Source organism: Triticum aestivum, chromosome 3D (genome assembly GCF_018294505.1).
Source record: "Triticum aestivum cultivar Chinese Spring chromosome 3D, IWGSC CS RefSeq v2.1, whole genome shotgun sequence".
In the NCBI taxonomy this organism is placed as follows: Eukaryota; Viridiplantae; Streptophyta; class Magnoliopsida; order Poales; family Poaceae; genus Triticum; species Triticum aestivum.
This window is the reverse complement of record NC_057802.1, coordinates 460998462-461020174: the sequence shown is the minus strand read 5'-3', so window position 1 is coordinate 461020174 and position 21713 is coordinate 460998462. Positions and strand designations below refer to the sequence as shown.

Genomic DNA, 21713 nt, shown 5'->3' with positions numbered 1-21713 from the left:
TTCTTTTGTCACCTTCCCAAGCTCCTCCATTAATGTTCATCTTCTACCTATAAATCTTGCTACATGTCCCGAACCTCTTTGCCTAATTTCACCTCTATTGAAGTTCTTTTGGTCAGGTTCAAAAATGACCCAAGCTTGAATTATATTCAAACTTGTTTTATTTTTGTACCTCTAAAATTTCCCAACTCAATTTTATCAAATGGTGGGTAATTCCAGGAGCTCGAGGATATTTTTATATCTGCAAAACTCCTCTCCTAGCCCCCTGGCCTTTTTATTTTTCCTTGCAGCTGCTTTTTAGTTCCAGCAAATAAAGGGAAGGGAAAAGGCCTTGCCTAGCCACCGCAGCCAGGCGCAGCCCAGGCAGGCCCATCCTTCTTCCCCGCAGTCCACTTGGCCCAAGGCCCAGCTGCGCCATAACCCTAGCCCTGAACCCCCTCCTCTCGATCTCTCCCTCCTCTCGCTCGCTCCCTCTCCCTCTCGTTCCTCTGCCCGCCGACACACATGCACGCATCGAGCCAGGGACTCCCTGCGCCCGATCCCCTCGCCTCCCTCCTCCTCGATCCGGCCCGAAACCGCCGTCGTCGCGCCTCTCCGCCTCCGCGCCATCTGGAGCCCCCGCTACCACCTCGCCAACCCACGCCGCTCCTGCCCCGGCCTCCTTCTGCCTCAACGGAGCAGGTCCCCGCGCCCCCACGACTTCGTCTGCGCCGTCTCCTGCTCCTCGCCTCGAGCACCGACGCTCCAAGGCCGGCCTCCTGCAGCTCGTTGTTGCCGGAGCTCCCCACCACCACCACCATGCGTCGCGCGCCAGCACCCTCTCGCTGACGCCGCGCTCGGACCCCATCGCGCCTCGCCTTCGACCTCGGCTTCCGCGTCCCATGGCCACGAGCGCCACCAGCAGCAGTTTCAGGGCGTCCCCGTCGCCGAGTCCCTCGCCGCCCTTCTGCACCTCGTCTCCGACCCTACCCGTCGGAGCCACGCCTCTCGGTGCCCGCAGCTGCGTCGCCGGTCTTCCTCCTTGATGCCGCCACCTCAAGCCTCCCCATGCCTCGCGAGACCGCCGTGCAAAGTTTCCGCCACTGCCGCTGCAGGTCCCGCTCGGGACCAGCCTCCTGCATCGCGCCCCTGTTGTTGTTGACGCCAAGTCCAACAGTCACCGCGCTTCGCCAAGTACCACTACCAATACATCTGGTTTCGCCAAGTACACCACCGGCCAAGACCACACGGATGCTCGGACGAGTACTGACCGAAACGCCAAGTACCACGACGACCTTCGACATGTACCTCTACACCGCACCGAAACGCCGAGTTCCTCGCCGTGACCCCGAACTTCTACGGAAACTTGTGCGACTATGAACGTGAACGACTACCGTCGACCCCAAGTTACTCGGATTCGTCAAGTACCTCTCCGGAAACGAACGTGTGCCACTACTTCCACTACCGTCGCCGAAGACCCGTGTAACGGAACCGTCAAGTTCGACTACCTCCGCGTGTACCGCTACTTCCACTACCGTCGCGAGAACGACTACTTCCACTACGGCTCGTGAACCACTACTTCCCTCGACGATTTTGAACCACTCCGAATATGCACGCTTCGAAGGTATAACCCCGAGACGATGACCCGTGGACGAGCGCTTGTGATGTGTTGTATGAGATGCCCGTGTTTGCACCATGTCCGAATTGGTCCTTGCACGTTCCTCGTTTCCTTGCCACCGTCATGTGGGAACCCGGTAACCGGGATCACCCCACCATCGTTTGCATGTTCCGTTCATCCACAGTTTCTTTTGCACCGACATCTCGACGAGTTGTCGGATCACTGTTATGTTGCCGTGGCATCATTTTCGGATTCGTTGCCGTGGCACCCCTTTCTTCCACCACGGTAACAAATGCCTCGTATCATGTTATACCAACACTTTCATAAAATTGCATATACCTTGCATATGTCATCCGCATCATGATAACAACATTTAAAATGTCTAAAATTGATGTTTGCATTAAAATTGTTAAATGACATGAGGATTTATCGGAATTGTCGTTTGTTATTTCCGGCCACTTTTAAACTTGCCTAGATAGGTTGTTTAATTATGCTTCACCTCTTGCCATGGTTAATAACATTTAATATTGTTGGGTCCATAAACGAGAGGGAACTAAATAATTAAATGTGGTGTTTCGTCAATATGTAACTCGTTGCATATTGAGCTCCACTTAATTTGTAGTGTTGTTTGTTGCACTTTGCCATGCCATGCCTCATTAAACCGGACATGCATCATACTTGATTGTGCATCATGCCATGTTTATGATTGTGTGTTTACTATGTTGTTTGTTTCTTTCCGGGTTGCTTCTCTCGTTAGCTTCGGTTTCGTTCCGGAGTTGTGAGGATTCGTTCGACTACGTCCGCTTGTCTACTTCGTGGACTCGTTCTTCTTCTTTGCGGGATCTCAGGCAAGATGACCACCCCTCGAAATCACTTCTATCTTTGCTTTGCTAGTTGCTCGTTCTATTGCCATGCCGCGCTACCTACCACTTGCTATATCATGCCTCCCATACTGCCATGTCAGCCCCTAACCTTTTCACCCTTCCTAGCAAACCGTTGTGTGGCTATGTTACCGCTTTGCTCAGCCCCTTCTTATAGCGTTGCTAGTTGCAGGTGAAGATGAAGATTCCTCCATGTTGGATTATGTTTATGTTGGGATATAATAATATCTCTTATTTATTTAATGCATCTATATACTTGGTAAAGGGTGGAAGGCTCGGCCTTATGCCTGGTGTTTTGTTCCACTCTTGCCGCCCTAGTTTCCGTCATACCGGTGTTATGTTCCTTGATTTTGCGTTCCTTACGCGGTTGGGTGATTTATGGGACCCCCTTGACAGTTCGCTTTGAATAAAACTCCTCCAGCAAGGTCCAACCTTGGTTTTACCATTTGCCTACCTAAGCCTTTTTCCCTTGGGTTCTGCAGACTCAAGGGTCATCTTTATTTTAAACCCCGGGCCAGTGCTCCTCTAAGTGTTGGTCCAATCTGTCAGTCGCCGGTGGCCACCAGGGGCCACTCTGGGCTGGCCTACCGGAAGCTTGGACAATCCGGTGTGCCCTGAGAACGAGATATGTGCAGCTCCTATCGGGATTTGTCGGCACATTCGGGTGGCTTTGCTGGTCTTGTTTTACCATTGTCGAAATGTCTTGTAAACCGGGATTCCGAGACTGATCGGGATTTTTCCGGGAGAAGGTTTATCCTTCGTTGACCGTGAGAGCTTATAATGGGCTAAGTTGGGACACCCCTGCAGGGTAATATCTTTCGAAAGTCGTGCCCGCGGTTATGTGGCAGATGGGAATTTGTTAATATCCGGTTGTAGAGAACTTGACACTTGACCTTAATTAAAACGCATCAACCGCGTGTGTAGCCGTGATGGTCTCTTCTCGGCGGAGTCCGGGAAGTGAACACGGTTTCTGGGTTATGTTTGACGTAAGTAGGAGTTCAGGATCACTTCTTGATCAGTGCTAGTTCACGACCGTTCCGTTGCTTCTCTTCTCGCTCTCATTTGCGTATGTTAGCCACCATATATGCTAGTGCTTGCTGCAGCTCCACCTCACTACCCTTTCCTTCCTATAAGCTTAAATAGTCTTGATCTCGCGGGTGTGAGATTGCTGAGTCCTCGTGACTCACAAATTCTACCAAAACAGTTGCAGGTGCCAGGGATACCAGTGCAGGTGACGCAACCGAGCTCAAGTGGGAGCTCGATGAAGATCTTGTTCGTTGTGTTGTTTCTTTTCATATTGATCAGTAGTGGTGCCCAGTTGGGTTGTCTTCTTTTATTTTGGTTCCGTAGTCGGACCTATGTGTGTATCTTGAGTGATGTATGAATTCATTTATGTATTGTGTGAAGTGGCGATTGTAAGCCAACTCTTTATCCCATTCTTGTTCATTACATGGGATTGTGTGAAGATGACCCTTCTTGCGACAAAACCACAATGCGGTTATGCCTCTAAGTCGTGCCTCGACACGTGGGAGATATAGCCGCATCGTGGGCGTTACAGGCGGCAAGAGTGGAACAAAACACCAGGCATAAGGACGAGCCTTCCACTCTTTACCAAATATATAGATGCATTAATTAAATAAGAGATATTGTGATATTCCAAAATATCCATGTTCCAACATGGAACCAACTTCAACTTCACCTGTAACTAGCAACGCTATAAGAAGGGCTGAGCAAAAGCAGTAACTTAGCCAAACAACGGTTTGCTAGGAAAGGATGGTTAGAGGCTTGACATGGCAATATGGGAGGCATGATATAGCAAGTGGTAGCGCAGCATGGCAATAGAACGAACAACTAGCAAAGCAAAGATAGAAGTGATTTCGAGGGTATGGTCATCTTGCCTGCAAGGTTCTCAGAGTTGTCGAAAGCTTGATCTTCGTAAGCGTACTCAACAGGTTCCTCGTTCACAAACTCGTCTCCCGGCTCTACCCAAAACAAGAACACAAGCAACGGAACCACAATCAATCACGGGAAATGCACAAGCAACATGATGCAAAACACGAATGATATGCAAGATATGATATGCGATGCATATGCGTGCTCCGGAGGAAAAAGGATGAACAAGGTAGTAACCTGGCAAACCAAGTATGCCACTGGAAATATGAGATGATTTCGGTCGGATTCGATATAAAGATCACCGGAAACGGATGCACGGTTCGCAAATGGCAAGCAAAACAAGAATGACACGAATCAGTGATTAACAGCATGATAGCACTTAGAATACATCAAGTAACTATGCTACAGCACTCCAACATAGCAACAAATCATATGGCAGTAATCTACAGGAGATGCTTGACAAAATAGGAACACTGAGCTATGGCTAGATCACAACATAACAGGTTCAAACAAGCATGGCAAAAGTGCAAAAGATATCAGGTTCACAGACTTGGTGAAATTACTGGACATGGCATAAACAGCATCAGGTAGCAATGTTCAGAGCACGAAATCAACATGCTACAGGAACTTAACATAGAAAAAAAGGCATTGAATGAATCTACTAAATGCATAGAACAAAAGTCCCTTACTGACCATAAGCCAAAAAGGGCCAGAAGATATGATGGCAACCATGTAAACATAGCAAGTTTCGTTAACAGGTTTCAGACTTAGCAGAAAACAGAGTATGGCAGAAACAGTATTATGAGGGCATCTTGGTGAGCTTGATTCACTCACCACAAAGTAATGCATGACAAAATAATCATATCTACAGCAATATGGCATGTTTATGAAGCTATCCATGGCAAGAAAAAATACATAGCATGAAAGGATTAACTACAACAAGCTTGGCAAAATTGAATAACATGTAAACAATCTGCCAGAAATATTTTATAGCAAAAGTAGAGTAAGATTGAGTCATACTATGTCACTCCATAATTTCAAACAGGGGCATGGATAGATAGAACACAACTATATCTACAAAACATCCTTACTGAACATCACCAAAATAAGTATGTATCTCTCTGTAGACACAAGGATACATGGCAACAAAATAACAGCAGTCATAGACTTAGTAAAATTACTAAGTCCCTGAAATCAGAAAGATCACGAAGCCTAGTTTGCATGCTTGTGCTAGTCACCACAGAGATCACAAAAATACATGGCATACACCTATGTAAAGATAACATGGCATACATCAAAACACATGTACAACTCATGCCCATAAGATGCACACATCAATAGCAACAAAAATAACAAATCCTCAAGTTCTGATAAGTAACAGCAGTTAACAGCATATAACACTCTTGCACCAGAGATTTGGGCATCAATATTGACTCAAATGAGCATGGCATAATGTAACAAAATGAAGAGCATCTCGAGATGAACATTTCGATATATTACACGCACAAAACAGAGCTATATGCGGAGAGTTATGATGCGATGAACAGAGCAAGAATATGCAAATATTTCGAGACTTGGAATATTTTCGGGGAGGGGGGGGGAGGAGAAGTCAACCTCCAGAGATCTGGATCGGGCCGAGCTCGAGCTCGCCAGGGCCGCTCGCCGGAGCAGAGGCTGTGGCCGGCGTTCGGGCGGAGAGGAGGGAGAGGGCGAGGAGGAGCGGCCGGAGGGAGGCGCGGTCGGGGAGGCAGCGACGGGCGCTGCGCCGGCGGGCGGCGCGCGGGCTCCGGGCGGCGGCTGGCGACGACGGCGGCGCCGGCGCGCGGGCCGGGCGCGCGGGCGCGGAGGAGACGGGCCGGCGGGGGCCGAACGCGGGCTCGCGGGCTTCGACGGTGGCGCGGCGTACGGCCGCCATGTGTCGGGCGGTGGTTGGCTGCGGGCGGCGGCGGCTCCGTCCGGCGCGCGGAGGCGATTTGCTAGGGTTTGGACTCGGATTTCGGAGGGGGAGGTGTTTTTATAGGTAGAGGGAGCTAGGAGGCTCCAAATGGAGTGCGGTTTTCGCCCACACGATCGTGATCGAACGACCGAGAGCATGGAGGTGTTTGCTGGGTTAGTGGGCTGTTTGGAGGGGGGTTTTGCTGCAACACACAAAAGGACTTTGCGGTTACCCGGTTAACCGTTGGAGCATCAAACGACCTCCAAATGGAACGAAACTTGACGGGTGGTCTACCGGTGGTATACCAAGGCCACTTGGCAAACCTCGGTCCATTCCGAGAACCTTTAACACCCGCACACGAAAAAAAACAAGAGGGGTGCGCCGGTGCACGTGGGAGTGTCGGATTGCAAAACCGACAACGGGGAAAATGCTCGGATGCATGAGACGAACACGTATGCAAATGAGATGCACATGATGACATGATATGAAATGTATGACATGAACAAAATGCAAAACGAGAGACAAAACCCAACCACGGAAGGAATATCATAGCACATAGCCGAAAATGGCAAGAGCTGGAGTTACAAATATGGAAAGTTACATCTGGGGTGTTACAATATATGCATGTAGTATAGCATTATTTTTGTTCATTACTCTCTATGTGTTACATTGCCAGCATATTCCATGCGCTGACCCGTTTTCGGGCTGCAATGTTTCATGTTGCAGACTTTTCAGACGACGAGTAAGGTGCCTTAGGTCGTGGTCTTATACTCAGTGATGCCGTTGGAGTTGATGGACTCACTTATCTTCCAAGTCTTCCGCTGTTATCGTTTTAGATGGCCTTAAGCCATATTTGTCATACTTATTTCTCTCTTGAGATACTCGATGTAATAAGTGTGTGATTGCTATTCTGTTATAAATCCTCCAAGTACTGTGCGTGTCAGCATTACTGATCCAGGGATGACACTGGTGCACGGTAGATCAGACTATTTGAGGTCTGGTCGCTACAAAGGTGGTATCAGAGCACACGTTGACTGTAGGACACGACCACTAAGCTTAAACCCTAGAACACTACTCTCTTCTCATTTCTGACTCCTCTCCATTTTCTACTCTTTTAGGAATGGCGGATGTAAGGAACAAGTTCATGCAACCGGATGAGGATACACCTTTTGGACGACACTTGAAGGAAGTCACTAAGTACCTGAACATCGGAATACCAAGCTTCACCGGGACTTACAAAGCCACACTACCAGAAGAGGAGCGCTGGAAGATTCAAGTTCAAGTTCCAGGAAGGACGTTTACGCCAGTCACTGAGCCTATAGAATTTTCCTTTGATGCACCAACCTGGAGTTTAGGGAAGAGCATGGCAGCCCACATCTCTATGAGACGCATTGGAGAAGTCTACCACATGGAGCTTAAGGATACTATTTATCAGATTTGTGGACGCCGAGATGAGCAATGGGAGATGATCAGCACCAAGAAGGATGGATCAATTGCAGCTTTCATCCAGGAGCAAAACCAACACATTCGTCGCCAGGAGAACCAAATGTGCGCAGACATGATAGATCTGAAGAAGGCATTGACCAAGATCACGGAGCTGGAGGAAGAACTCAAGGCTACACACGAGGATTATATGGAGGAAATCGTCGCACTGGTGGAGAAGAATGACGACCTGGAAAAGAAGATCGGAGTATTCATGGGAGACCCAGCACCGGGAGGAGAAGACGATTCTACTTGCTCGGATAACTACATCATCATCGACGACACCGACTCGGACCCCAGTGAAGATGATTTTGTTGATGAAGCTGGAGCAGATATCATGGAGTCTTCGACCGATCAAAATTTCTAGTAGACCCCCATAATCAGTAGTAGTATTCCCCCATGTATATAGTATAGCCCGAGCACTTTGTAACGATAGTTAGATCGATTGTGCCTTGATTGAATTGATTGAGTGATATTGATTGTGTTTGTCTCATGAGCATATGGGTAGTTTTTTCCCTCTAGACCTCACTCTATTCTAAATTCTCATCTTTTCTAAACCTATCAGATGCCTCCGAGACGCGACACCGGATTTGTTTTCCCACCGGAGATCACTCAGTTGATTCAGCAGCAGAATGCCCTGATGCAAGTGTTAGTACAGAACCAAGGCAACAACAACAACAACAACCCACCACCACCCCCTGTTGATCACTTAACCCGTTTCTTGAGACTAAATCCGCCGGTGTTTTCCAGCAGCACCGAGCCGATTGTTGTAGATGATTGGCTCCGCAAAGTTGAAAGGGAGTTGACCACTGCAGGATGCACAGATGCGGAGAGAGTGCGTTTTGCCGCACATCAGCTTGATGGACCTGCAACATCATGGTGGGAGAATTACACAGCCACACACCCTATTGACACTGTCACATGGGACCAGTTTCAGCAAGCTTTCCGTACCGCCCATGTTTCAGCAGGAGCTATGGCCATGAAGAAGCGTGAGTTTCGCAACCTACGCCAAGGAGGACGCACCGTAGGCCAGTATGTGGAGGACTTTAGTAAGTTAGCACGTTATGCTCCAGATGACGTTGCTACAGATGCAGCCAAGCAGGAGAAGTTTCTGGAAGGACTGAATGATGAGCTGAGCATGTAGTTGATGGTAGCAACCTTCAACAACTACCAGGAGTTGGTAGATAGAGCTCTCATGATTGAAGGGAAGCAGCAGCAGATTGAAAACCGTAAGAGGAAGTATGGACAAGGGAAGTACAATTCTGGAGCTCAGCAGAAGCCACGTTTTACCCCAAAATCGGGAGGACAGTTTCAGCATACCCATGGAGGAGGTAGTTCGTACAACCATAATGGCCCCAAGAATGGCAATGGAAGCTCTGGGAAGAAGCCGAACCCTTTCAACAAAGGACATGTGAACCACGTTAGCGTGGAGGAGGTTGAAGCTCAGCCAGATGCAGTAATAGGTAAGTTTTTGGTTAAGTCATTTACTGCACTCGTTCTTTTTGATACTGGAGCATCGCATTCATACATATCAAGGGGATTTGTGGATACGTATAAACTGCCAACCCAAGCCCTTAGGTCGCCCATGTTAGTAACCTCGCCAGGAGCAGAGTATATGGCTAGTTTATGGTGTGATTGGTTACCATTAAGGATTGGTAACTACGTGTTTCCCTCGGACCTAATAGTATTGGAATCGCAAGGATTGGATGTGATATTAGGCATGGATTGGTTATCGAAGTATGGAGGGAACATTGATTGCGCCAGTAAGTCGATTTTGCTTATCACCCCAGAAGGAAGAAGGATTAAGTATGTATCCCGGCATATGCCGAAGAGGACTCAGGTGAATTCCTTATCAGGAGTTGTACAGGAGGAAGTACCAGTGGTGAAGGATTACCCGGATGTATTTCCAGAAGAGTTGCCAGGCATGCCACCAGATAGAGACATAGAGTTTTTGATTGAACTTTTGCCAGGCACAGGGCCGATATCTAAGAGACCGTACAGGATGCCCGCTAAGGATTTGGAAGAAATTAAGAAGTAGATTAAGGAGTTACTGGATAAAGGCTATATTCGCCCAAGTTCTTCACCTTGGGGATCACCCGTACTTCTAGTGGAGAAGAAAGATGGATCGTTGAGGATAGTTGTTGATTACCGTGGATTGAATGAAGTGACCATCAAAAAATAAGTACCCACTGCCGATGATCAATGATTTGTTTGACCGATTACAAGGAGCTAAGGTATTTTCCAAGATCGATCTACGATCAGGATACCATCAGTTGAAGATTCATGAGCAGGATATACCTAAGACGGCTTTTACCACCAGGTATGGGCTGTACGAGTATACCGTTATGTCATTTGGTCTGACTAACGCACCTGCCTATTTCATGAACCTGATGAACAAAGTGTTTATGGAGTTTTTGGATAAGTTCGTCGTAGTGTTCATTGATGACATTTTGGTCTACTCAAAGAACGAAGAGGAGCATAAGGAGCATTTGCATTTGGTACTTGAGAAGCTCAGAGAACATCAGCTATACGCCAAGTTCAGCAAATGTGAGTTTTGGCTGAAGGAAGTTGGATTCCTCGGACATGTTATATCCGGAGAAGGAATAGCAGTAGACCCCACCAAAGTTGACATAGTAACAAGCTGGGAATCACCCACGTCAGTTGGAGAAATCCGGAGTTTTCTTGGACTTGCAGGATACTACCGGGGGTTCATTGAGAATTTCTCGAGGATTGCTAAGCCCATGACAGAGCTGTTAAAGAAGACACCAAATTCAATTGGACTTAGGAATGTGAAGCTAGTTTCCAAGAGTTGAAGAAACGTTTGGTTACATCACCAGTGCTGATTCTGCCAGATCAACGCAAGGATTATGAAGTATATTGTGATGCTTCACGTCGAGGACTTGGAGCAGTGCTAATGCAGGAGGGAAGAGTTGTTTCATATGCTTCACGACAACTTAAACCCCATGAGAAGAATTATGCCACCCATGATTTGGAGTTAGCAGCCGTAGTACATGCGTTGAAGACATGGAGACATTTTCTCATCGGAAATCACTGTGAGGTGTACACGGATCACAAGAGTTTGAAGTACATTTTCACGCAAAAGGAGTTGAATCTCTGGCAAAGGAGATGGTTGGAACTCATAAAGGATTATGATATGAGATTGCATTATCACCCCGGAAAGGCTAACGTAGTAGCAGATGCGTTGAGCCGCAAGAGCCATGTCAACACACTCATGACCGGAGAGTTACCGAAATTATTAGCCGAGGATCTTCGCGAGCTATGTTTGGAGATAGTTCCAAGAGGCTATTTAGCAACGTTGGAGATTCAGTCTACCTTGATGGAAAAGATCAGGGAAGCTCAGAAGACAGACAAGGAAATTGATGAGATAAAGAAAAGGATGAGTAAAGGAAAAGCCAAGGGATTTCGTGAGGATGAGCACGATACCTTATGGTTTGAGGACCGCGTTTATGTGCCCAATGATCCGGAGATCAGGAAGTTGATCTTGCAAGAGGCCCATGATTCACCGTATTCGATTCACCCAGGAAATACCAAGATGTATTTGGATTTGAAGGATACTTTCTGGTGGACCGGAATGAAGAAGGATATTGCGGAGTATGTAGCAGTTTGTGATGTATGTCAGAGAGTGAAGGCAGAGCATCAGAAGCCAGCAGGATTGCTACAGCCATTGCCGATACCCGAATGGAAATGGGATAAACTAGGCATGGTTTTTATCACGGGATTGCCCAGGACTCGTTCAGGCTATGACTCAATATGGGTTGTAGTCGATCGTTTGATGAAAGTAGCTCATTTTATCCCAGTGAAGACCACTTACACCAGTGCTAAGTTGGCAAAGATATACATGACCAGGATCGTATGTCTGCATGGAGTTCCGAGGACCATTGTATCAAATAGAGGAACCCAGTTTACTTCAAAGTTTTGGAATCAGTTACATGAAACTTTGGGTACCAGGGTAGAGTTCAGTACAGCCTTTCACCCACAGACAGACGGACAGACCGAGAGAGTCAATCAGATTTTGGAAGATATGCCGAGAGCTTGTGCGCTAGATTATGGATCTAGTTGGGACGACAATTTGCCGTATGCAGAGTTTTCTTACAACAACAGTTATCAAACCAGTTTGAAGATGGCCCCTTTCGAAGCTTTATACGGAAGGAGGTGTAGAACACCATTGTTATGGGACGAAGTTGGAGACCGCCAGTTGTTTGGACCAGATTTGATTAAAGAGTCTGAACGGAAAGTGAAGTTGATTCGCGATAGGCTCAAGGTAGCCCAATCCAGGCAGAAGAGTTATGCGGATTCTAAACGCAAGGAGACAGTTCACGAAGTCGGAGACAGAGTTTATCTTCGTGTATCACCACTTCGAGGAGTTAAGCGCTTTGGAGTTAAAGGAAAGTTAGCGCCACGTTTTGTAGGACCATACAAAGTTTTGGAACGTATGGGAGAAGTTGCTTACAAGCTGGAATTGCCTGAAGGATTGTCAGGAGTTCATGATGTATTTCACGTTTCCCAGTTGAAGAAGTGCCACGCAGAGATGGCCGAGATACCACTGAGAGATACAGTGCCACTGGAGGCGATTCAGTTGGATAGTGACTTACCTATGAGGAGAAACCAGTTAAGATTCTTGAGTATGCCAGCCGAGTCACCCGCAGCAAGGTTATCAAGTTTTGCAAAGTTCAGTGGAGTCACCATACCGAGGACGAAGCCACCTGGGAGCGAGAGGAAGATCTACGGAAGAACCACTCTCACCTATTTCCTAGCCAACCCGAATCTCGAGGGCGAGATTCATCTTAAGGGGGTAGGTTTGTAACATCCCAAATTTTCAATTTGGAATGTTATACATTAGATCATCATTGCATAGCATATTTTATTGCATTTTGGCAAATCCTCGAAAATCCTAAGCAACTCAAGGACCCTCGGAGAGAGTTGGGGATTTTTCGCGGTTTTCATATTTGATTTTTATCAAAAAATGAAACGAGGATTTTTTTGGTTTTATTTTATTTTTCTCTCCGAAAAATATTTCATATTAAAATATACGAGAGGAGAAAATATGACTTCTCCAAAATAATTGAAATATTGGAGGAAAAATATTAAAATCAAATATTTGATTTTATTCGGATTTTATTTGCAATTTTACTTGCATTAGAAAAATTGCACGTTTTCAAAACTGCATTTTTGGGCCAAAAAAATGTTCATCTCGTTCTAATTATTTTAATTAGACGGTGAAATTTTTTTTTGGCATTTTTGAATTTTTATTTATTTTTCTATGTTTTTTAGGTTCGGCGAAATTATTTAAAAAAAACCCGCGAGCGCCGACTGGGCCGAAGCCCAGCCGAGCGGCCCAGCCCACCGTCGCCGTCTCCCTCCTGGAGACTGCGCCGCCGCCGAGTCCGGCTCGAGGCCGACTCCCGCCGCCTTGCCCCCTCCCCCACGGCAGCACCCCCCACCTATAAGTACCCCCCCCGCCGCCACCTCCCCAGACCCGAAGCCGCCGGAGCCGAGCCGCCCGACCCGCCCAAGAGGAGCCGCCCCCGGACCCGAACGCCGCCGCCCGCCGCCCCTCGACGTCGCCTGTCCCCTCCCCGAGCCCCGCCGCCCCTCGCCGCACCCTACGACCCCGCCGGAGCCCGTCCCGAGCCTCGCCGGAGGTTAGCCGCCGCCGCCGTCCGTTTTTTTTCAAAAAAAAACCGTTTGGTTTATTGTTTTTTTTTTTTCGATACCCTAGGTTTTTTTATAGATCGGTTTTTTTTCGGTTTAGTTAGTTAGTGAATGTTCGCCGGTTCGTTCGTTCTAACGAACGTGTTGGCCGGTTAGTCGCAGTTAACGAACGTCCGTTCGTTTAACTGTTCGTCAGTTTTCCTTTTCGTCGGTTTTTCCGCGATTATTCCAGATCGCGATTTCTGATCTGATTTTCGTTCTGGTATATCTTTTAGCTCGTTTAACGGAATCAGGCGATTCAAGTGCCTAGAGTTTTGTCTCGAAATTCTCTTTCCGTCTAACCAACTCAAACAAGTTTTTGCTACTGTAAAATTTGACTTAGATCCAGATTAGTAAACGAAGCTTGTTTCTTTCGCCGTTTGACTTTCGTTGCTTCGTTTGATTTGATTCTTTTTGCAAACCGAAGTTTTTAAGTTGAACTTTCTGGTTAGATCTTTATTTGAGTTTTACCTGTGCATTAGATGAGTGCTTATTGTTTGCTTGTTTGTTTGCGATAGAGTACCCGGAGTGTGCCGCTTACTACTTCAAATCTCTAGGTTTCACGGATCATCAGCAAGGCAAGTAACACTTTGATCATACCTCTTTTACTACCCAGTTTTATTGCATTAGATCAACCCTGAGACATTGCATGATTAGGATCTAATTAAATTGTGGGTATTGGGAAGTAGTTGAGGTAGTACCTATCACCTGTTTATTATCAAACCCTTGGGAGTTACTTCTACGTTCGCTCATATTGCTATGCTATGCTAGTAGACGTGGATCGGGTTTGAGTGTTACCATGACAGATGTGAGATTGTTAATTAATGGTTAACCTTAAGGTGACAACTAAAACTCACATCTGGGTGGATTGAGGTACCTGGGTATTCCAGGATTGCCTGTTTTTCTTTTGGACCGCCACCCAGGTTCAAAGGGATCATGAGATTATTCATGCTAGAAACTTCCGTGTGCAGCCACAAGCTATTATGGGCTCTAGCATAGTTGATTAAGTTGTGTGAGCTCTTGAAAAGGTAGACTAGCAGATGTAGGGGTTGTAGGTGGTACTGTCTACCCGGAGTAGAGAGTTAACACTTCTGAAAGACTGTGTCTCGGTCATCCGTTTCTCAAACACCCTGAAGTGCGAGAATCCCAACGGAGGAGATCGAGTCTTGTGGGGAAAAGTGAACAAACCTCTGCAGAGTGTATAAACTAATCATGGTTAGCCGTGTCCCCGGTTATGGACAACTTGAGTATCTAGTATCTGGATTTTCATGTGAATCTCATCATATTACTTTAATTAATTTTGTTGGGTTAATGATGATACTTAATTGGGATTGAGAATGCTGTCAACCATTCTCAATGTTTAACAACCACCATGATAGTTAAATAAAATTTATTCCTTTGCAGTAGGGAAAAATTGGCTTTTCGCAAAATTGTAACCATAGAGCCTTCTACCAGCCATATATGCATGTAGTATAGCATTATTTTTGTTCATTACTCTCTATGTGTTACATTGCCAGCATATTCCATGTGCTGACCCGTTTTCGGGCTGCAACGTTTCATGTTGCAGACTTTTCAGACGACGAGTAAGGTGCCTTAGGTCGTGGTCTTATACTCAGTGATGCCGTTGGAGTTGATGGACTCACTTATATTCCAAGTCTTCCGCTGTTATCGTTTTAGATGGCCTTAAGCCATATTTGTCATACTTATTTCTCTCTTGAGATACTCGATGTAATAAGTGTGTGATTGCTACTCTCTTATAAATCCTCCAAGTACTGTGCGTGTCAGCATTACTGATCCAGGGATGACACTGGTGTACGGTAGGTCAGACTATTTGAGGTCTGGTCGCTACAGACCGTGTGAGTGAGCTTGCTTACGATTGCTTATGGCTACCCACTATATGTTCTGATATGTAAAATGCATAGAACAATTGAGTGGAAAATCAGGATATCCAATGAAGCAATTGGAGGAAAATTAGATGTACAATGTAGTACTATTTGCATCTAATCCATGTCCCTCAATTGAGTGGAACAACCAAGCTATCTAACCACGACTGTATGATGGACAAAATAAGCATATGGACAGTCTGTATCTAACTACATCGTTGAACTCAGAATTTGGGAAAACAAATTAGATTAGCTGTGATCTCTTCCTGAATGGTAATTGCAAGGAAATTAAGGGGTGTTTGGTTGCAAGGGACTAGTTTTTTTTTAGTCCCAGGGACTAACGAAAAAATACCCGTCAGTAGAATCTTTTTCTAGTCTCTGTAGAATAAGTCCTTCCTATTTGGTTACATAGGGACTTAAAGGGACTTTTTTTAGTCTAATCCCTGTAACCAAACACCCTCTTAGATGAAGTGGTAGCTTGACTGGCCGATGTCTCTTCCTGCCTGATGCGGTCGTGAGAAACAGCAGGAGCGGCTGTGTGTGAGAGAGCTGGGACTTGTGCCGCCCCTGCTCCAATGTACTCCCTCCGCACAGAAATACTTGTCGGACAAATGGATGTATCTAGAACTAAAATAGATCTAGATACATCCATTTCTCCGACAAGTATTTCCGGAGGGAGGGAGTATATTTCATGGTGGGAAGCTCCCATGTTAAACAATCACACACGTGTTGAAATGATGGCGATTTTAACAATGAAAAGGAGGAGTTTCTGAATTACTAAGTGAAAGATTGCGTCATTCCTTCTTGAAAGATTTCAGACAAACTAACAGGCCACTGCTCTCCATTCGAAGACGATCCGGCCAGTAGGCGTTCGGGTGTGGGGTCGCTGGCCTGCACCAAGACCGGGCGCCCCTCGCGTATGCATGCGCATTATTATAGAGATTTTTTACGACTAGCGCACAACGCAGCGCACGCCATGCTGCTCGCGAGAGAAGCGACTCCCAGGCGCAGGTCTACGGGAAAAGAACAGTTTTCAAACAGGGAGAAGGCTTCGCCGTGCCCGTCTCTCCTCGCCTCGCCGGTTTGGCACGCTGCAGCTCGTCTGCTCGCAGGCCGTCCGGTCCGGTCCGGTCCAGTCCACCCCCGCCTGCATCGATCGCCTGCCGGTCGCCGGCCGGACAGATCAGCCTGTGCTCTGCTGCTCCTCTTTTCCAAAGAGGGAGAGGGACGACCTAGGTGCTGCTCCTAGCCTCTGCCGGGAATCTTCTTGCCCAACGACCGGTCCGTCGGACGACCATGATCATGATGCTGCTTCCTCTGAAATGGTTCGGCTACCGCTTTCGTCCGTCCCAAGCCGAAGAACGAGCCACGACTAGCACATAGCAGTACCACTGACAGAAGGAGGTGTTGACCATTTTTTGTTTCGGCACTGGTCTACTGGATACATTTTCTGAGGGGGAGCGGCATGTTATGTGGTACTACTAGAAATGTTTCAAGGAAGCTGTATATTCTAGAGAAAACTAGTTGAGCTACCAATCAATGGTTGCACTGCTTTCTTCGCCACAATACTGTTGTTAAATTCTCCTCTAGAACCACAGAGTTGTCTGATCAGTTGCACTTGCACAAGCAAATGAGAGCAGAGACTTTTACGGATGCAGTATCGGAGAAGCGAATGGGAGAGCACGTAAGCTGGTGCGTACGTACCTTGTCTCGTGGTCATTCATTACGACCCGCCAATGCAGGTATGACCCTTTGGTTATGATAAGTAAACCTAACCATCACCCAACCAAACCCATGTCTCCCTCCGGCACGCTTCTTATCTAACCCAGTCTGTGTCATGCTACTAACATGAAATCTGTGATGATGTAAACAGAAACATGAAAGCTGGCTGTGGTATTTTAATGTTAATATACTTTGCGAGGTATGCTTGACATGCACTATGTTGGTATAACATCTGAAGTTCGGTTAACACTAGTAGAAAAAGGCTCATTTGTCCCGGTTCATAAGGCCCATCTGTCCCGGTCGGGGAACCGGGACTAAAGGGTCGTTACTAATGCCCTAGGCCTTTAGTCCCGGTTCTTATACAAACCGGGACAGATGGGCCTCCACGTGGCCGCTCCGGCGAGCCCAGGCAGGAGGGCCTTTGGTCCCGGTTGGTAGCACCAACCGGGACCAATAAGCTTCCACGCGTCATCATTTCAGCTGCTGTTTTTTTTTTTTGAAAGGAGGTGGTTTTGGGGGTTAATTTAGGTTGATATAGGTAGCTAATAGAGAGATGTGTCCTCTCTTATCTCCGTGCTACTGCTACTGCTATGCCTAAACATGACTTAGATTGAAGTGAGGCAACATGTGGTGCATGTCGAAAGTAATACTAATCCTAACTTGATCAAATTTGGATTGTACTACTTTCGACATGCACCACATGCATGTTGCCTTCACTTCAATCCAATCCATGTTCATTTCATCCACAGATATATAATAACTCTTCATGCTCGCATCATGCATCATCATAATAACAAGTCCTACTAATCATCATCATACAACTTCTACTCGTTATTAATAACAAGTCATACGATCATCATCCTGATAGTCATCGAACCAACCTTACTTTGTTCTTAGCACATGATCACCAGTATTAGGTAGGACCTAAATACCCTTTTTAAGGTAAAATAGCATAAAACAATATAGACCCTGACTTTCATTATGGAGAATGGAGATCATCCTGTCTCCAATTCTTGCGCTTCGCTTCCTTTTGCTTCCAAGAACCTCCTTATGACTATCCATGCATTTTTTTCCATTCTCTGATTATCATGTCTCCACTTCTTTTAGAAATCCGGTATGGACAGTTGAGATTCGTAGGATGACCTGGATATATGTTCAAAACACGAAGGCTGCCATTCTGATACATCAAATGAGGCACACAATCCTCTGGGATTCTCTGTTGAAAAACATAGAAATAACTTCATAGTTAGCAATGATGTACTAGTTTTAGAAGTATGCAAAAGATGCACGGATGTCGTAATAGTAAAATATCTTACCAGGGTATCTCCATGGTAGTTACCGTAGTTTAACATGTGCACTAGTGGCACGTATTGACCATAATGTTAAGGAGTTTGATTGTAGATATTGTAATTCTCAATATCAGTACAAAATCCGACCAGATGATTTTTCTCCTGATAAGTTAATTCGGAGCCATCGGTGTAGTGGGTTTTGTCTATCATGTTCCGCACATTGTTTGAACAATCAAAATAAGCTGTCAACTACTTTGAAATAAACAATATAAATTAGCTAATAACTATGTTTGAGAAACTCACATAGCGGTAGAACTGGAGGCGTATCAACAAGGACCCAAATGTCCATATTGCTCGATTTCAGGATCACCAAGATCCATGGTGACAAGCATACCCTCATCAAAACCATACATCTTGCAAAATGCTTCCCAATTTTTGCAACCAAAATGGGTTACGCTCTCAGCATTATACAGATTTACTTCAAAATCCACATCATGATGGGTCCTTAGGTGAATTTTCTTCGTTCCAAAATTTTCATGGTCTTCAAAATCCATCTTCTCCAAGACATAGCGTCTTGCATGTCATGGGATAAGCTATACTCGAATTGTAAAAGATGAAAATTACATGTTGAAATAGTTGAAGTCATGCTTAATTACGAAAAAAACACTTGTCGCCGTTGCGTACCGTTTCAACATCGAAGGTCTCCCCGAGCTTAATGCTGAAGCGCCGATCATCGTCCAGGCGAGGCCTGTCGCACAAACCTCGATCGTCGTGGCACCACCCGCACTCCCCCGGGAGACTTTCGTCGTCCGATGATGACATTTCCTATGTTCATAATTCAAAGATTAAACTTGTACAATTAAATATATGTACTACAAAAACTAAATTAGATCATTATTATTCATCACGGGTTGACTATCGGTTTGTCGAGTCTTTTCTTGAAAACTCTCATCTCACGTGGTGTATACATTCGACCGTTGGTGATGGTCGCTCCTCCATTTGTCCCCGGGTGCATTACACCAAAATGTCTAGCACACGGGAACGAAGGAGAAGCGACCCCCACGACAACAGTCAGGATTCTTCGTCCTCTCATATATATATGGTGGAACTCTCCCTCACTGATTCCTCTCTGACATTTGCGACCGTCGGTGATGGTAGCTCCTCCTTTCATTCCCGAGTGTATTACACCAAATTGTCTAGCACACGGGAACGAAGGAGAAGCTACCCCCATGACAACAGTCGGAATTCTTCGTCCTCTCATATATGGTGGAGACTCGACAGACTTAAAGTCAACCCAAAATATCGTTTAATTATCTTTCTAAAAAAGGATTTGGCTGGTCTCACCTCGATGTCGGAGGGGGTCGGTGACGGGGACGACGGCGGAGATGATGGAGGGGCCGGGGGCTCCTAGATTTCTGCGAAAACAAAAACCCTATAAGCTATCAACTAATCATATGCATATGCCTTGCATAGTGCTCTCCAATTTTAGCATTCAAAGTAGGAGTAGTTTTCCAATTTGAGCATTCAATAAGCAAAATCAAATCGCAAAATAAATTAGTATTCAAATTAGGATGCATTCAATTATAAGCAATACTACATCATCTTCATGCGTCCGTACATCGTCGAATATTATCACTAATACACCTCAAATACTATCATACATATCGCCAGTACAGCTAGAACCGTAGCGCCCGACGGGTATCGGCGCGGGCGGTGGACACCCAAAGAGAAGGAACCATCACAGGATCATAGCTCCAGTGAGATCCCTGAAGAACCTGCCAGGTATTGTCGAACCTGCCCTCCAACGCAACCATGTAGCGACAGACGTGCTGGTCCTCCTCGCTGACACGGTGACGTACCACCTCCGCGGTGTCCGGAAGCCTCGGCACCGTCACTGGCCCACGCAACCGCCACCAAACAAGGATTGGGTCAACGACGGGCTGGCTCCTCACCAACCTACGCCCCTCGGAAGGTAGCACCTCCCAAAACCAGCCCGGCAGAGCCCAGTCCCGGACATGGCCCCTCTGATCAAGCCGGCCTCCTCCGCCGAGTCGACGACGAGGATGCGGGATAGGCATCGTCGATGTCGATGCGGAATAATTGCTTTAACTAAAAAAACAAACTAGTTCTATTAATTTCCTTACTATAAATAGAATAAAGTAGTACTTACTAAAAATAAACTAGCTAGTTTAACTAGTTCTATTATTTTTCTAACTAATTCTATTAAACACTTTCTAAGTAGTACTTACTAAAAGTTATCGGGGAGGGGGGGTACGTATATCGACAATGACATACCCGATAAAAAAATAAGAAGAGGAAGAAGAAGAAAAAAAGAGGAGAAGAAAAAGGAATAGAGGAGGAGATCGAAGAAAAAAAGAAAAAAAAGAGGAGAAGAAGAAGGAATAGAGGAGAAGAAGAAAAAATAGAATAATATATTATTCTATTTCTTCTTCTTCTCCTCTATTTCTTCTTCTACTACTCTTTTTTTTCTTCTTTTTCATCTTCTTATTTATTTCTCCTCTTCTTCCTCTCCTCTTCTTCTTATTCTTCTTCTCCTTCTTCCTCTTCTTATTTTCATTTTTTCTCTCCTTCTTTTTCTTCTAAATATGAACATACATAAATGACTTTGATCATACACAATTTTCAGATTCCTACACAATATGAACATATACATAAATTGACAAAGAAAATTCTATGAACAAAAAAATCATAAAAATTCTATGAACAAAATTACAATAGAAAAAAATCATAAAAATTCTATGAAAAAATTGATATATTCTTTGCATATATATGAACATACAAACATTTGCATATTCAATAATAATATCACCAAAAAAATGTAAACTACACATCTAAATTAATACATCTAAATTACAACAACTAAATTAACTACACATCTAACTACACATCCAAATTAATACAACTAAATTACAAATCTAAACTACACATATATAATAGCTAGGGGGCGCGGCGGCGCGGCAGCAGCGGTGGCGGCCATTACAGGGAGGAGGAGGAGGAGGGGATCGGGGCGGCGCTCACAGGGTGCGCGGCGACGGTGACGAGGAGGCAGCGTCGGGGCAGGGGCGGCGCGGGGCGGCGACGGCGTTGGGGCGGGGCAGGACGGCGTCGGGGCGTGGCGCAGGGGCGCCGCTGGCGACGGCGTGGGCTCGAGGGCGGCGGACAGCGTCGGCGTGGGCTCGGGGGCACGGGCGACGGCGACGGCGGCGGGGCAGCCTGACGGCGTCGAGGAGGTCGGCGTCGTCGGGCGGCAACTGGCGATGAAATCTGAAAAAATGCTAAGTGCTGGCTTATATAGGAAAG

At 46.0% G+C, this 21713-nt stretch overlaps 1 protein-coding gene across 1 annotated transcript in view; it reads right to left on the bottom strand.

The window, feature by feature from the left end:
• LOC123076369 (uncharacterized) overlaps nucleotides 1-797 on the bottom strand; it is a 41236-nt gene extending 40439 nt beyond the window's left edge. The window contains exon 1 of the mRNA XM_044498659.1: nucleotides 635-797. Within this exon, the coding sequence (XP_044354594.1) occupies nucleotides 635-797 (163 nt within the window). The remainder of the gene's footprint in view (nucleotides 1-634) is intronic.
• Between the last annotated feature and the right edge of the window lie 20916 nt (nucleotides 798-21713).